The 16,786-nt window shown below is 42.1% G+C and overlaps 3 protein-coding genes across 3 annotated transcripts in view; all 3 read right to left on the bottom strand.

Annotated features, from left to right (window-relative positions):
* Positions 1-2,417: 2,417 nt before the first annotated feature.
* On the bottom strand, positions 2,418-4,705 carry LOC134455674 (tripartite motif-containing protein 16-like protein). The gene is made up of 2 exons (XM_063206889.1): positions 4,476-4,705; positions 2,418-3,805 (listed from the first exon to the last, which is right to left on the bottom strand). Exons 1-2 carry the CDS (start codon positions 4,597-4,599, stop codon positions 3,279-3,281), a joined length of 651 nt encoding a protein of 216 aa, XP_063062959.1. The 5' UTR covers positions 4,600-4,705; the 3' UTR covers positions 2,418-3,278.
* A 2,779-nt stretch (positions 4,706-7,484) lies between these two features.
* Positions 7,485-11,569, bottom strand: LOC134455676 (tripartite motif-containing protein 16-like). The gene is made up of 6 exons (XM_063206891.1): positions 10,918-11,569; positions 10,384-10,479; positions 10,001-10,234; positions 9,314-9,473; positions 9,166-9,225; positions 7,485-8,738 (listed from the first exon to the last, which is right to left on the bottom strand). The coding sequence occupies exons 1-6, from the start codon at positions 11,506-11,508 to the stop codon at positions 8,209-8,211; spliced, it is 1,671 nt and encodes a 556-aa protein (XP_063062961.1). The 5' UTR covers positions 11,509-11,569; the 3' UTR covers positions 7,485-8,208.
* A 2,293-nt stretch (positions 11,570-13,862) lies between these two features.
* Positions 13,863-16,786, bottom strand: part of LOC134455675 (cadherin-20-like) — a 39,995-nt gene continuing 37,071 nt past the window's right edge. The window contains exons 11-12 of the mRNA XM_063206890.1: positions 15,675-15,926; positions 13,863-14,457 (exon numbers count right to left, since the gene is read on the bottom strand). Coding sequence (XP_063062960.1) covers positions 13,889-14,457; positions 15,675-15,926 — 821 coding nt within the window. The 3' untranslated portion in view covers positions 13,863-13,888. The remainder of the gene's footprint in view (positions 14,458-15,674; positions 15,927-16,786) is intronic.

Genomic DNA, 16,786 nt, shown 5'->3' with positions numbered 1-16,786 from the left:
TCATAGATGTACAGTATACAAAGGACAAATTGTATAGACAGTGCTGAAATGTTAGATGCCACTTCTATTAATCTTAGAATGACTATTAGAATATTATACAAAGTTACAAATCAATATGTTTGTCTATCATTACATTTCATAATGTATTTACTGTATGTCTATTTGTTCTTTATTCAGAACAGAATGCAAATGCAAATAAATGGCTCCTCTTCTCTTACTGAGTGAAGGTGTAGGCTATTTTCTAGCTGAGGGGTCTGTCTAGCCGTACGTGTCTATCCTGCTTTTTGTAAAGTTTGAGCAAGTTCATCATAATATGAAGTTGGGATCATTTAAACCTTTTCTACATAGGCCTCTATAACTAATAAGTATCCTCTAGCCTTCTAAAATGTCATTCCATGTACATATATTTTCTTGTATTTTCTTATTCTGTATTTATATGGTCTTTTCACATTCAGTGCCAGCCATTTTCAAATTCAGACCGGGGGGTTGCCAGGCTTTTTTCAACGTTTGGGTGATTTTTCAAGAGCCATAACAAATTGAGTTCTTTGTCCATGTGAACAACAAACATACCAGATAAACGTGTTAGGCCCCACCCCCCATAAAAAAACGCAATTGACTTGATATCAAGTTTTTGGCACTGTGCCATACATTCTGAAAAGACTCGTTTTCAAGTCCATGGCACTCAAAGAGCTACGTAATGTTTTTTTCTTTGTGAATAGTTTTCCCTGGGTGTGGACTTAATGAGTATACTATGAGAAGGACCAATCGCCTATTGCCTCTCCGCTTAGGCCTGCACCTGTCAAATTAGGGGATACCAGATAACTGGGTTCCTCTCTCTTCAGTACTCATGGACTCTGACGAAGATGGCTTGCCATCGAAACGTTAGTCCCCAACATGTTGTGCACTTGAATTAAAAAAGAAAAGCATCCCATCTGAGCTGCTCCGCTGTCTTCTCTTCGTTAAAGATTACCTGCCTCCCTCTCGCTGATGCACCAGATGAAAAAACAGAAGCGCGTGGAACCCCCTTTGTGTAGCCGTGCGTGGCTTTAGTTTTGCACTGTCCTGGTATCAGGAAGTTAGTGGGATCAGGGTTACCCTTATTTTCATGTTCATGACAACAGTTTATTCCTTATACTATTATACTGCCAAATATCAATCTGTAATCTCTGTTATGTGATCTGTACATCTTTAAATGCCAAAGTCAATATCTAATGTGACTCACCAGGATCTTGCAATGCAGTTGACTTGTTTTCTTTCAATAAACGATAGAGGTGCGACAACCAAGACCATTTTATTACATGTGTTATTATTCGTTTTATTAAATGCATTATTTTATAGCAATGAAATTGATCGATCGATCAATCAAAGCATTGATATAGCACATTGTGATCCTCACTTGAAAGATGAAGAATGTACCACAAACTAATGTTAACAGAAAGTGTAATGGATTAAGCATTGTGAAAACCTACCAAAATAGTTCCTGAAGGGAAGGAAAAGACATTTCTAAAAGTCACATCCATGGGCCACCACCTGAAGATGAACAGCAACAAAGTTAAGCCCACATAGTCTAGCTCTACAAATTACACAAACAGCATGGAATACAACAACCCTCAGAATATGAATTATCATAAATTGAAAAATTAAAAATTGAATATCAAAAAACGTATATTTTAAAATGGCCAGTTCCTTGTCTAAACATAGCCTGCAATGTCATGAACATCACCTGAAATGCTGGTGTTTGGTTCTTTATTCATTTCAGAGATAATGGGACTCAAAAATATGGCATCATACAAATCACCTAGTAATAATACAGTAATACCACAGTAATATCACATCACAGCATGTCTATCGGAATATGTGAAGGATGGAGATGGTCCATGAGGATGCAGGAAGTTCAGTTTCACCCCTCCAGTGCTCGGCATACATTCCTCAACATATGCTAGCCACTATTTGCCATCATAAACAGCTACAACATAACCTATGATGCTTGAACATTTAGAAAATTCCTTTCCTGAGCTTATTCTTTCAACCCTGCCTTCTCTGAATGCTTAAAATGGTCTAGCTTCCACTGTGTCCATTGACAATGGGCAGAAGCCGTGTAGTTTTTGAGTACCTGGAATAGGGACCGACGAGGGTGCAGGGCCCATCGGGAAAATGCCTGTTATGCCAGATGGCCAGTCCAGCCCTGTCCCTGACACAGCTCTATTACTACTTCATTACAACTCATTTAAACCTTTATGTCACATTATCTCTGAAATGAATAAAGAACCAAACACCCAATTTTCAGATGTTGTTCATGACCTTACAGGCTATGTTTAGACAAGAATTTTAAAATATAAGGGTTTTTTGATATTCCATTTTTAATTTTTCAATGTATCATAATTCATATTCTGAAGGTTGTTGTATTCCATGCTGTGTGTGTAATTTGTAGAGCTAGAAAAGAGCTTTCAAACAACACCTCAGACATCTTTTTGTGACTTACACTGACTGATATAATTAAGGCTGAATGCATAGTGTCCTACCCTCATATGTAAACCTTTGCCAGTCTGTTTCTCCCTTAATATTGGTGTCAGATTCACACAAATGCAGTTCTGGGGTGCTACCTTGCTACTAAACAGGCACAGCAAGAATGATTGAAATCCGTGTCGGTCGGGTCCCAAAGTGTCTGATTTCACGTGAAATGACCCATATGGCCCACATAGTAACCAGCACTACATTACATATGGCCCACATAGTAACCAGTACTACATTACATATGGCCCACATAGTAACCAGTACTGCATTACATGTGGCCCACATAGTAACCAGCACTATCTTACACATGGCCCATATGGTAACCAGTACTATCTTACATATATGCCCACATAGTAACCAGCACTACATTACATCTACAGCCAGGATGAAGTGAACATCACAAAGGTGACGCACTGACAGCAGCTCACTCCAGTACAGACAGCATAGCAGCAATGGGTGACAACCTTGCTATAGAATCTGGAGGGCCTGACCCACCATTCCGGAAGTAGGCCTAATAAAATACTGAAAAGCCATTCTACATGCCACCCTTAACCTCATGACTGAACCGACCATCATACACTTAAGAGTCTTTATGTGAAAACAAACAAACTAACTAACTAACTACAAACTAAACAAAAAACTTTACTATTAGCCCTCACAATATTTCAACAAGGCTAGTCATGTTATAGTTGAACAATTGTCTAATTGTCTAATATATATATATTGCCATATTGACATGAATGTGTTTTTGTGCTTGCCTGTTGTCACTGAGACAATTTGATTTTACAGTCATAACTACTGAGCCAAAAGGCAGGATATAGCGGCTCAGCGAATGTGGTCTCTACTTTGTGCAGCAGAGTCCTGTTGTCAGAGACACTGTAGAAGCTCAGAGTTCCTGCCCTGTGATCCACATACACTCCTATTCTAGAGGGCGTCTGAGCACGAGGGAGTTTACTTAATTTACCATTATGGTAGAAATAGAAATAAGATGATTGATAAAGCAGTGACCAGCAGTTCATATTGAACCCAAGCTTTACATCATTATCATTCCCTTTCCTCTTCAGCCCCTTGTATGAAACAGCTATTAGCACTTCATTTCCAGACCACTCAACCTCCCAGTAACACCTGGTAGATGTAGCCTCTGAACACATCACCTGTATTACACTATTAAATCTGTCTGGATGATCAGGATATGACTGGCTCATTTTAACCCTCTCTGCAACTCTGTTTCCCTCAGACAGCTTCAGATGATTATGAGTCGTGTTGGGGTCCAAAGTCAGCTGATGGGAATCTGTAGTTGGATTTAAAATAATAATTATTAAGTTGTTAACAGTTTTTTTTAAAACACATAGTCCTGTACGGCCTAGTACTGTGACATGATTAACTGTTATCATTAAATAATAGTTAAATTCATAGTTGGGGTCAGTTTTATTTTGGTCGCCTAGTTTGCATGCCACCTTACATATATGCCCTCTCACAAGGCCCAAACAAACTCGAATTACATTACATAATATGTGTCAACACACACACACACACACACACACACACACACACACACACACACACACACACACACACACACACACACACAATGACCCAGCATAACGTGCATTTACACTACATATGTGAGTAGTGTGTGAGTGTGCAAGTGCTTCTTTGAGTGTGTTCATGATTTTAATGTACTCTTTATTTATTGTACACTTTTAATGTTACATATCTTGCAAAATGAAGTTATCAACTAGCACAAGGAGACGCAAAGTGTACTTCCGTAACAAAATGCTTCATGAGAACTGTTTCTGTTCTTTAATAACTTTATGTGTGTGTATGCGTGTGTGTGTGTGTGTGTGTGTGTGTGTGTGTGTGTGTGTGTGTGTGTGTGTGTGTGTGTGTGTGTGTGTGTGTGTGTGTGTGTGTGTGTGTGTGTGTTCTCTGTAATAGTCTAATTAAATTGCTTGACTTACATTTCAGGAAATCCTCTCTGGTTACAGGCTCTGAAGGTCTGAAAATGCTGATTTGTTCACCTGTTGGAAAGAAGCACAATAGTGCTGAGCATTCTTGACCTGGCCATGAGGGGCAGTGCAACATTATATCTGTAACTGTGAGACATACCAGTTTTAGTCATGTCCTGTAGTCCCTGGTGGAGCACATCCTGCAGTTTCTCTTTGAGCATAGTGAGGCTGTCACTCACTCTCTCAAAAAGCACATCTGAATGCACTGAGCATGTAGATGACTTGTCAGATGTAGTGGAGGCACACAGAGACTGGAAACTCTATGAGATGCAGACAATGAATTTCAAATGTAAATAAATAATCACACACTGATTACTATACGGTGCTGCTTAGTAATATACACCCAGCTGAGTAAGGAGACCAACTAGATCAGCTGAGCTCCCAGAGGAAGCTGACAGCTTTGCTACACTCTGTGGCCCACCAGAACTAACACTGGGCTCAATTAGCAAGAACACATTCTGTCCTGCAAAAGGCAAAAGGTTGCACCTTACATATAGTCTGCACAGTATGCTCTCAGATGCTTTTTATGTATAGAGATTTACAAATTTGAACATCCTATTCCTTGACATAGTTCATTAATATTAAAATAATGTATGTTTAACTATGTGTTATGGTTACATGTAATGTTTATGCTGCCATGCTACCTTGAGAGAACTGATGTTATTTTCACTTTGTGATAACTGTTCCAGCTCAGCAGCTCTACTCTTCAGCTCAGCGATCTCCTCCAGTGTCCCCATGAGTTCTTCAGCTCGACTCACATCAGCCCTCTCCTGATTTCTGATCAGCTTCGTCACCTCAGAGCGTCTTTTCTCAATGGAGCAGATCATCTCAGTGAAGACCTTCTCACTGTTCTCCACAGCTGCATCAGCAGAACTCTGTTGGAACACAACACAACACCGCATTGAGAAAATCTGTTACAAACATCTGTGATGGGCAGCAAGACATTTTCTCCATATTGCATCTTGTGATTGTAATAAGGAACTAAATCTGACCGCCTGAAGAGTTTTTACAGCCTTTTTGAGGGCTTGTAGGTGAGTCTCTTTTTCTTTGATGACGTCATGAAATTTCCTCTGTGTTTCTCCCAGCTCTTTCTGGAAATGACAATAATAATCATACTCATAAAAATGATAACAATAAATTGAATCTGTAAACTTTAAATAACTGAATTAATAATGTACTAAGTGGGACTGAAGTACTATATATCCTGGCAGAGTACACATTAGGAAGGTGAACTTTGCAGGAGAGCTGCTCAAACTCCAAGACTGGTGATTGTGTCCAAGCCAGGCGTCCATTCCCCATCTTGTCCTGCTGATGTCTTTGTAGGCCACTGCTATGAATGATGTCCACTGGACTTCCCAGTAGCAGACTGCAGGTGTCTGTTCTCTGCAGAGCACTTGGTGGTGCCTCTGGAACCTCTCTGGGTGATCGGGACACGGCTGGGCCACGTCATGATTTGCCACCTCCCTGTTACTCTCTGACAGACATATCCATCTGTTGGCTGTGTTAGGGTAAAATAACAGACATCTATAAAAGAGATTATATTTTCACAAATAATTAGAGTTAGATAGTGTTTGTGTGTGTGTGTGTGTGTGTGTGTGTGTGTGTGTGTGTGTGTGTGTGTGTGTGTGTGTGTGTGTGTGTGTGTGTGTGTGTGTGTGTGTGTGTGTGTGTGTGTGTGTGTGTGTGTGTGTGTGTGTGTGTGTGTGTGTGTGTGTGTGTGTGTGCGCTCGTGCATGCATGCATGTATGTGTCAACATCTGCACTCACAGTTTAGGAAATCTTTCCTCGCCATCCTTTTGGCAGAGATGTGACACACTTCAGTGAGGAGAGGCTGGTCTGAGTCTGTCATACAGTTTGCTGATTTTGTCACAAATGTTGCTTCTCTTTGGTGACTATTTACTGCACTGATGCCTCAGCTGACCCAAACCAAGGGTAGACTCATTTTCCGCTTGGGTGCGTTTGTGTCCACTTTAGTTAACCCTGTGCTACCTACTTGGCATTTGTACATATTATTCTGCTTGCCTATATGCACTTTGTATCTGCATGTGCTGTACGCTATGATCATGTCCTCGATTGGTCGCTTTGGATTAAAGCATATGCAAAATGCAATGTAGTGTAGTGTTTCATTTCAAAATGAATGTAGAGTTGCATGGCTAGAACGATGAACAGAGTTATAAATAAAAGTCTGGCCACCTGACCAATTTCACCCCGGCATCCCTGGTATACTGTACTGGATATCCATAACAGACAACGTTCACGGGAACTCATCTTAAAAACTAAAATTGTGTAAAGCGGCAGTAGAACACTTTCATCCAACCATTACACTTTGGCTCCATACAGTGGATAATCAAAGAACTGCCATAATTTCGATTTTCTATTGTCTAACTCAGTTCACTCAGTAGATAGATAGATAGATAGATAGATAGATAGATAGATAGATAGATAGATAGATAGATAGATAGATAGATAGATAGATAGATAGATAGATAGATAGATGGATGGATGGATGGATGGATGGATGGATGGATGGATGGATGGATGGATGGATGGATGGATGGATGGATGGATGGATGGATAGATAGATAGATAGATAGATAGATAGATAGATAGATAGATAGATAGATAGATAGATAGATTCAACCGTTCTCTGAGTATGGCAGTGCACATTTTACCTCCTAGCTAGCAGTTAACATTGAGTCCTATGAGACCATCTGGCGGCTAACTGGTCTCATAGGACTCCATGTTAACTGCTAGCTTGGAGTTAAAATTTGCACTGCCATAATCAGAAAACGGTTGAGAATACAGGAGAAAGGTGCAACCCTATTATTTAACGCAAGGGAAGCTGTAAAATAAGCTTATTTCCAAAAATGGGACAGTATCACTTTAAGTAAATTATAGAGGTGTGGCAACAAAGACTATCACATTATTAACTTTACTATTATATTTTATTACATGCATTACTCGTATGAGTTCAAAGTAGCCTATTTATATACTCTTCGTGATTCAAGAAAAAACTAAACAAAAAGCAAACCAACATAAAGACTTGGAAGATGAAGAATGTACCACTTGTAAAAGGTTTTACAGACATTACAGATATTAATTACACATATTACATTACATGTTTACAGACAGTGTTAAATAAACACTTTAAACACCTACAAGCACCAAAACAGGAATCTATCATTTAAAAACATCCATGAGCCACCATCTTTAGATGAAGATGAACAGTAAAGTATATCCCACACAGTAATCAGTAGGCTGCTAAATTACCTCTACAGGATGAAGTGATGATGGTAGCGACTGATTCTAGTACAGAGCATGACAGCACTGGGTGACAGCTTTGCTACCCTACTGAAACTGGGGGGCCTGATTGAGAATTTTTATATCATGGAAATAGTCAACTATATTGAACACCCATTCTACATGTAACCTTTAACTTCACGACTGAACAGACCACATTATACTGAAGAGAGCGGTTTATGTTGAAACAAACAAACAAACATACAAAAAAACAATCTTCTGTACTATTAGCCTTCACAACATTTCAGCAAGGCAAGGTCATGTCATCATTGAACAATTGTCTTATCTAAACTGAATATCACAAAGAGTGGAATTTCTTAAATGATAATACAGTATATTTGTTTTCGGCATATGGACATGAACGTATTTTTGTGCTGGTTTGCTGTCACTGACACAATTTGATTTTGTTGCCAACATAGTAGAGCCAAAAGGCAGGATATAGTGGCTCAGTGAATGTGGTCTCTACTTTGTGCAGCAGAGTCATTGTGTTAGCAGAGACACTGTAGAAGCTCAGAGTTCCTGCCCTGTGATCCACATACACTCCTACTATTCTAGAGGAGATCTGAGCATGAGGGAGTTCAGTTTCTTTATTATTATGGTAGAACCAAAACCCTGATGAATGGCACTGCAATGCCCAGGAGTTTGGATTAAACCCAAGCTTAACATCATTATCATTTGCTTTCCTCTTCAGCCCCTTGTATGAAACAGCTATATACACAAGTCCAGACCACTCAACCTCCCAGTAGCACCTGGTAGATGTAGCCTCTGAACACATCACCTGTGATACACTATCAAATCTGTCTGGATGATCAGGATATGATTGACTCTCATTAACCATTTCTGCAACTCTGTTTCCATCAGACAGTCTCAGCAGAATATGAGCCGTGTTGGGGTCCAATGTCAGCTGATGGAAATCTGTAGTTGGGTTTAAAATCATAATTATGAATTTGTTAACAATTTGTCAAACATGTAGTCCAGTGGTATTGTGAAACAATGCACTGCGATCATTAAATTACATTTCATGTCACCTTACATTATTAACCCCTCTCACACAACCCAAACATATACACTACAACCCAAATTACACACACACCACACACACACAGACACACACACTATATTGATGAACCCACTCACACAAGCACATGCACACTCACAAATACTGTGTGTGTGTGCGTGTGTGTGCACGTGCGTTCGTGCGTGCGTGCGCGTGCGTGCATGTGTGTTGTGTGTGAAGTAAACAGTGTTACAGTATAGTAAATACTCTGTGTGTGTGTGTGCGCGCGTGCGTACGTGTGCTCTCTGTGTTTGTCTAATTAAATTGCTTGACTGCTTTACTTACATTTCAGGAAATCCTCTCTGGTTACAGGCTCTGAAGGTCTGAAAATGCTGATTTGTTCACCTGTTGGAAAGAAGCACAATAGTGCTGAGCATTCTTGACCTGGCCATGAGGGGCAGTGCAACATTATATCTGTAACTGTGAGACATACCAGCTTTAGTCATGTCCTGTAGTCCCTGGTGGAGCACATCCTGCAGTTTCTCTTTGAGCATAGTGAGGCTGTCACTCACTCTCTCAAAAAGCACATCTGAATGCACTGAGCATGTAGATGCCTTGTCAGATGTAGTGGAGGCACACAGAGACTGGAAACTCTATGAGATGCAGAAAAGAATTAAGAATAGAAATAAATCATTGATTACAACGATTACTTTACGATGCTTAGTAATGTACACCCAGCGGAGTAAGGAAAATTCTGCAATTTTTGACTTTTGGCCAAGCAGGTGGCCCCTGGCAGGTGGGGGCCCCTAGGCTGCAGCCATATCTAGCCTGTGCGTTAATCTGGCCCTGGATACCAACTAGATCAGCTGAGCTCCCAGAGAAAGCGACAGCATTGCTACTCTCTGTGGCCCACCAGAACTAACACTGTGCTCCATTAGCAAGAGCACATTCTACATGTCCTGCAAAAGGCACAAGGTTGCACCTTACATACTTGCACCAGAGAATATACCGTATTCACAGTATTCTTTCAGATGATTCTGATGTATAGAACATTACAAATTGAAAATTAATTTCCCCTCTCCTATTCTTTGAAATATTGCATTAACATTAAATGGAATCACTTTTATATAAACTATATGTTATAATTATATGTACTGTAGTGTTTATGCTGCCATGGTACCTTGAGAAAACGGATGTTATTTTCACTTTGTGAGAACTGCTCCAGCTCATCAACTCTCCTCTTCAGCTCAGCGATCTCCTGTTCCAGTGTCTCCACAAGTTCTTCAGCTCGACTCACATCAGCCCTCTCCTGATCTCTGATCAGCTTTTTCACCTCAGAGCGCCTTTTCTCAATGGAGCGGATCATCTCAGTGAAGACCCTCTCACTGCTCTCCACTGCTGCGTCAGCAGAACACTGTTGGAACACAAGACAACACCACATCGAGAACATCTGTTCTAAACATCTCTGATGGGCATCAAAACATTTTCTCTGTCTTGTGATCATAACAAGGAACTAATAAATCTGGCAGGGCAGTCTGTTGTCTTGTGCGAAGGTTAACTTACCTGAAGAGTTTTTACAGCCTTTCTGAGGTCTTGTAGGTGAGTCTCTTTTTCTTTGATGACGTTATGGAATTTTCGCTGTGTTTCTCCCAGCTCTTTCTGGACATGAAAAAAAAGAAAACTGAACGTGTAAATGTGAAATATCTAAATTAATAACACATTACTTCTTGAATAATTATTGCTATGGATACTGATTCATTATGAGAATAGGACCAAAGCATATATCCTTTATACTGGTCCCTACACAAAAGCATAATATCTGGGCCTTTCTCCGGTATATACATTTCTCACGGCATCTGCTCATACAATTGGTCCACACATACAGTATTATTTACTTTACTATATGATATCAAGTTAGTTTCTGCCAGATTGAAAAACATTGAAAAATTATGGCTACATGTATATATAAATACTGAATATTTATGCCTGGAATATTTTCATATTTTTTTGGTTATGGAGTGTTTTAAACCATAACTAAATCTTAACTTGATTGATAATGTACCATTTCTGCTATTGAGGGAATATATGATGCCTCACCTGTTTCTCTGTCCGCTCTGCTGCAACTGAAATAGTGTCATGTCCTTTGTGTTCATCCATGATGCACAGCATGCATATGCACGTCTGATCAGTGCGGCAGAAGACCTCCAGCAGTTTATCATGCTGAGAGCAGATCAGATCCTCCAGTTTACCAGCAGCTTCAATCACTTTGTGTTTCTTCCCTGGGTTGACATCGTTGTGAGCTCTGAAGTGAGTTTCACAGTAAGAGGAGAGACATACCAAACAGGACTTGACAGCCTTCCGCTTTCTTCCAGAGCAGACGTCACACTCCACATCTCCAGGTCCAGCATAGCAGTGGTCAGCAGGAGCAGACTGGAGTCCCAGAAGCTTCAGCTTCTCCACCACTTCAGCCAGCATTGTGTTTCTGCCCGGAACTGGCCTTGGAGTAAAAGTCTGCCTGCACTGTGGGCAGCTGTAGACTCCCTTTGGATCCTCTTGATCCCAGCAATCTGAGATACAATCCATACAGAAACTGTGTCCACAGAGAATAGTCACTGGACCCTTTAAAAGATCCAAACAGATTGCACAAGTGAACTGGTCCTGAGCTAATAATACACTGGCCTCTGCCATTTTTGCACTGTTATCTTTCTCTCTTCTTGAACTCTTAATCTCTCTCCGGGTTACATTCTGTCTCTCCCACAGAGCAGCAAAGCAGGCAGAGCAGGAAGTAGAGCTGAGTTTCATTTCTTTGGCTGGATCTCAAATGGCGCACTTGTGCACTTCGGGCACTATGTTTCAGTGCGTAACTAATACGGCATACGCACTGAAACATGAACACTAAAGTGCACAAGTGCACCATTTGAGATTCAGCCTGTGTAAAAGGGCCGTGCCCTAAGCAGGGGGAGTGGCCTCTGGAGCCAGTAACAGAGAGATAACACAAACAGACTTTAAACTGTTCTCAGCTTCAATTTAACTCTGTGCAAGTATTAACATGAGAGTACCCAATCATTTGGGCCTTATGATACACAGTTAAAGAGTGTCACAGTGTGTTAATTACTTCATGCATGCAAAGGTCCCAGCATCCGAATTATAACAACTATGGTGTCTTCCAAAGACAGTGTCATATGTACTGTATGCGATGTCAGATCTACAGTCTCACAAAAACTCTGAAATAGTTGTCACTCAAGGTTATTTGAACTTCATGTTAAGATAACAGTGTGTCGTACTGCACCAGTGCTTACTCTAGACTGTGTTGTTAAATAGCATAAATAATACATTCTACATACATGTTCATATGAAGTGTTGAATTAACACTGTTAGATTCACAATGTAGCAGTGTCCACATAAAGACTTTACATCCATTTCCATCATTTCACACAAAGGCCTATTAAGGCTACACGTTCAACTTTTCTTCAGGTTGTTCAACAAGATAGCTGGATGATAGAGATCTGTTTCTCTCTCATCTCAATAAGAATACAATCAACAGGACCAAAGGCTTATTCATCATCTTTTATTATCAAGTATACAAAAAGTATGTACATTCAAATACCACTTGGCTTGGCCGGCACTGTGTACAGTTTTCAGGTAGATTCCACCCATATTGTTTTTGTTTGTTTTTTTCAGCCAGAGCAGCTTCTCTGTGCTCACCTGCCGCACTCTTGCCTATTTGGTGTTCTGCAGAGAAGTCTCCTCACATTTTGGCACTTGAAGTAAGATCCTCAGACTCCCAAGATAAAAAGAAGGACTCTGGTGTTCATAGTAAGCCACTGGTGAAAATATGTTGTGGTCGTGTAGTCTGATGAAGACTTTGTCCATTTCACGTCTGTGTATGTAAAAGAAGGGATGACAGCACATTGAAGTGTGTGTGTGTGTGTGTGTGTGTGTGTGTGTGTGTGTGTGTGTGTGTGTGTGTGTGTGTGTGTGTGTGTGTGTGTGTGTCTCATCGTGGTTCACATCCATGGTGGGGAAAAAAACATTTGATTCAGAGAACCAATATTAACACAGTTTGTAAAAAAAGCACACATCACTATTCCTCTTAATCTTAAGCATGTAGTGCATGTAGTGAATGTAGTGACTGTCAAGTGAGCCAATAAACACCTTGCTCAACACCTTGGAGATCATAAACAGATGTGTGTAGACATTTAACTCGATACACTGAACATATAGTACAGATGGAGGAAACCTTCATCGGGGTAACAAAGTCTCTGGCCCATCTTTTCATGAATATATTTTTTTAAAGTAACCAAAAAAAATAGGCCTACTAAGGGCTGTGCTACTGCAGTCCAGTGCTTCTTTTACAAAATAATAAATTAGGAAACAAAAACATAAATACCAGTACAAATAAATTAACCCATTGAACCAAGAGCTACTGAAGAGCATATTAAACAAAGTGTTTTGTCTGATTTTCAAAGAATACAACATGGAAAAAGAGTGTTCTTTACAGTTTGAATCGCAGTGGTTTGGCATAAAACAGAGTTAATAGAGAAAACCTCTGGCTTTTCAAAAGTCTTAGCTGATCCTTGGGCCAATTCTCTCGCGTCCATTTCTTTAAGAATATCTTCCTCCACTGGCTCAGCACTCGTGGTGATAGTGTCTTGGGTGGTGCAGCAACATAGCTTAAGTGCTATCACTGTCTCAGAAGAAATCAATCATAATTCTCTCAACTCACCTTTCTCTCTCTCGTATGCACTCACCCAAGTGCACACATGCATTGTAAGGTCCTTTGCCATGAAAATGCAGTCTCTTAGCAAATCTAACAGCGAAAGCAAACGACTCATTCCTGCATTTTATACGTACGGTATGTCTTTCTTTGTTTCTTTACCCATCTCTGTACATTTTTGATTTACCTCAGTCCTCCCTCTCTTGCTTTCTCTCCAGCTCTGTCTCTCTCTAACCGTCTTTCCCTTCCCTTCCTCCGTGGTGTGAAAGGTTGATAATCCTGCATGTGGCCGCAGCCTGTGCTTTGTGTCCACAGGGGCTCCATGCTGTGTGCTGCGTCCTGCTGGAGATGCTAGCAGGGCCCGGCGTGCTCGTCCACAGCTCCGTACATCTGGGCCAGCTTGTAGAAGCGCGGCCCCCACTCGCTCAGGTAGTCGTAGTCGTGGTCGGCGTGCGAGGCGGCCGACTGCAGCGAGCTGAGCGAGTCGGCCACCGAGCCCTCGCCCTCGTAGGCGTAGGTCTGCAGCGAGTCGTAGGGCGGCGCACAGGGGTCCAGGTCGGCCTCGTACAGCTTGGCCAGCACGTAGCCGTGCACCCCGCAGCCGCCACCGTCCGCCAGGGCCAGGCTGGCCGGGGGCAGCAGGGGGGCCTGGGGCACGTGCCGCGACAGCGTCTGGATCTCCGGCTGCATGTCCTGTCTGCATGACCATGACCCCGGGTGTCGGTGGGCGTGGCCGTGGGGAGGTGTGGCCTGGGCCTCCCGAGGGTTCCAGAGCGCGGCGATGTCGAAGGCCTCCGTGTCCTCCTCACCACCGCCCTCATCGTCATAGCGCACAATGTTCTCGTGAACGTTCTCCTCCTCATCAGTCAGGTACGGCTTCTTACGATGACTCCTCAAAGACAACATCAGCAGGATCATGACTGTGGGAGAGATGGACAGAGGGGAAGCAAAGGGAGGTGGGAGGATAGAGAGAGATGGAGAGAGAACAAGAAGAGAGAATGCCATAAACCAATTTGTCACTTTGGAGTTGACAGTCTGTAACCGTTAAAGTGTCTCTGGCGCAGGCTGTATCCGGCTGTTGCGCAGCCTATAAGGATGGCATTGTTTACCAAATGGCATTGGCTACCAAAGTTCTCTATGCTTCGTTTTACATGTCAACAACCCCGCGACTCTACAGATTTAAATTTTGGGAAACTTTGAGCGTCGTAAATGGGTGGAAAGTAGAGATATACGTATAACGATGGCTACCTCATGCCCTAGTGAAGCACAGCTAAAGCCCAATGTTAGCATCGGCTAACTAGCGCTGGATTTCTCAATGCAAGGCAAGGTATGTGCTCAGACTTACCCTGCAGTATCATGTTTTAACACCAGTTAAGCCATTTTACACCGCAAGACTCCATTAAGGTTATGCATGCTAAATCAATATTTTCAGTGAGTAAAAATCCTAAGCTATTCTGCAACATTTTGTTCAAAAACAGTTGGAAACAGGAGTTGTACCCAAAGCTAATTGCCACTGTGCTTTTCACAGTCTTGAAAAAGGTCAATAAAACACATACATTTGTTGGCGATTCAACACAGCATTGAAACCGAGACATGGAGAAGTTTGCAACTCCACACATCTTAACAATCAAGCATGTTTGTCCAGGCATACTTTATGTTATTATGTCCCAAATGGCAGCGGGTCCTATGTTCCCCGGGTCCTATGTTCCCCAGTCTTTGTATGGGACTGGGGAACTTAGTTAGAAAAAGGGTCCTATGTTCCCTGCATTGTAGTATCTGACAAGGGGATAAGGCCCAGGATGCTTGCGCATGCATATTTCTTGCACGAACGGTTGCCATTCGTATTTCATGTCAAGTTTCCACACAGTGGCGGCCTAACCCTCACTCTAACCCTAACAACAACCCTCACTCGCCATGCAGCAGCAGTCTACTTGGAAGCAGCGGGGATTATAGAACCCTGTTTTGAAAAAAGGGTTCTAAGTTCCCCGGTGCAGGGGAACATAGGACCCGGAGAACATAGGGATGACCCTGTGCCACTGGAGGTACCGCGTGCATTACATTGTGTATGGATTCGCTGAATCCGAGACATTTGACAATAAACACTTTACTTGACTTGATAAGACTTGACATGTCTTACCCAGGAGGACCAGGATGCAGGCCAGGATGGCGATGAGCGCCCCGCGGCTGAGGCTGGCGGGCAGCGTGTAGGCCTCGGCGCTGCAGGACAGCACGTTGTCGTCGGCGTCGCAGCTGCACACGCGCACCGTCAGCGTGGCCGTGCTGCTCTGCACCGGCACCTCGCCGTCCGACACCTGGATGGGCAGCTGGAAGACGCTCTGCTCTCGCTGCGACCAACCGCCGCGACGCGTCAGCACCCACGCAGAGTTGTCTGTGGCCAGGAAAGAGGGAGGGAACAGGTGGTGGTGGTTAGTTAGGTAACACAAGGTAACATCAATACTTAGGACTGTGGGTGTTTTGATCGTTGATCCTAGTTAGTTTATCTGTAGGAGCCACCGTGGGGCATCGGATTAAAATGCAGACATGATGTACAGGTCCAGAGTATTTATTGAAACTTGTGGAGTTTACAGTTGTTGGACTTGGGGTATTGCAGTTGGGGATGATATGAAATAGGTTGTGAAGTTGTGACAACGAAGTTGTGGATGTGGTTTCTACAAGTAAAACAAATGCAACAGTGCCTCTTAGAAACATAAGCATGGTGGCTACAATATTAATGGCTAAGCAGCATGGCTAATCATACACTGACACACATGGAAAATAGCTAACAAAGCACCACTACATCAAATGACCAAATATCCACTTAAATCTAGACATACACATTATTACACTGATATATCACACCGTTATAGACAACATATTATCAAATTAGAAGCATAATCTCCGTCTAACACGGCAGGAAAAGTTACACATTACAAGTTAACTTAACCGCGGTAGCGCGGGACACGCGGTGCACGCTATGAACGCAACTGTCGGCAAATATACGGTTATTAATCATGACATTCTACAAACGGACATTTAACAAGTCCTACACAAACAAGAAATGCCAACACTTAGGGACTGTTCGTAATTTACCGGGGGGGGAGGGCTGGTGCGTAGGGGGGGGAGGGCCATGATGAAAAAAAATTAGGTGGAGGGGAGGGCCATGGGAAAAAAAATCGGAGTTAGGGGGAGGGCCATGGGAAAAAAAACGAATTTATTTTATTTTATTTTTATTTATTTTTTAAAATAATA

This window comes from Engraulis encrasicolus, chromosome 9, assembly GCF_034702125.1.
Source record: "Engraulis encrasicolus isolate BLACKSEA-1 chromosome 9, IST_EnEncr_1.0, whole genome shotgun sequence".
In the NCBI taxonomy this organism is placed as follows: domain Eukaryota; kingdom Metazoa; phylum Chordata; class Actinopteri; order Clupeiformes; family Engraulidae; genus Engraulis; species Engraulis encrasicolus.
The sequence above is the reverse complement of the archived record's forward strand: the minus strand, read 5'-3'. Positions and strand labels throughout refer to the sequence as shown.

Bases quoted from the DNA above. Each gene is read 5' to 3' on its own strand.
- LOC134455674 (XM_063206889.1), bottom strand. From the start codon at position 4,599: ATGTTGCACTGCCCCTCATGGCCAGGTCAAGAATGCTCAGCACTATTG. The intron at 3,806-4,475 runs GTAAGTCAAGCA...ATCCAACTACAG, and splicing joins CAGAGAGGATTTCCTGAAAT to ATTCCCATCAGCTGACTTTG.
- LOC134455676 (XM_063206891.1), bottom strand. From the start codon at position 11,508: ATGGCAGAGGCCAGTGTATTATTAGCTCAGGACCAGTTCACTTGTGCA. The intron at 10,235-10,383 runs GTAAGTTAACCT...GTGTTCCAACAG, and splicing joins AGGCTGTAAAAACTCTTCAG to TGTTCTGCTGACGCAGCAGT. The intron at 8,739-9,165 runs GTAAGTAAAGCA...ACCCAACTACAG, and splicing joins CAGAGAGGATTTCCTGAAAT to ATTTCCATCAGCTGACATTG.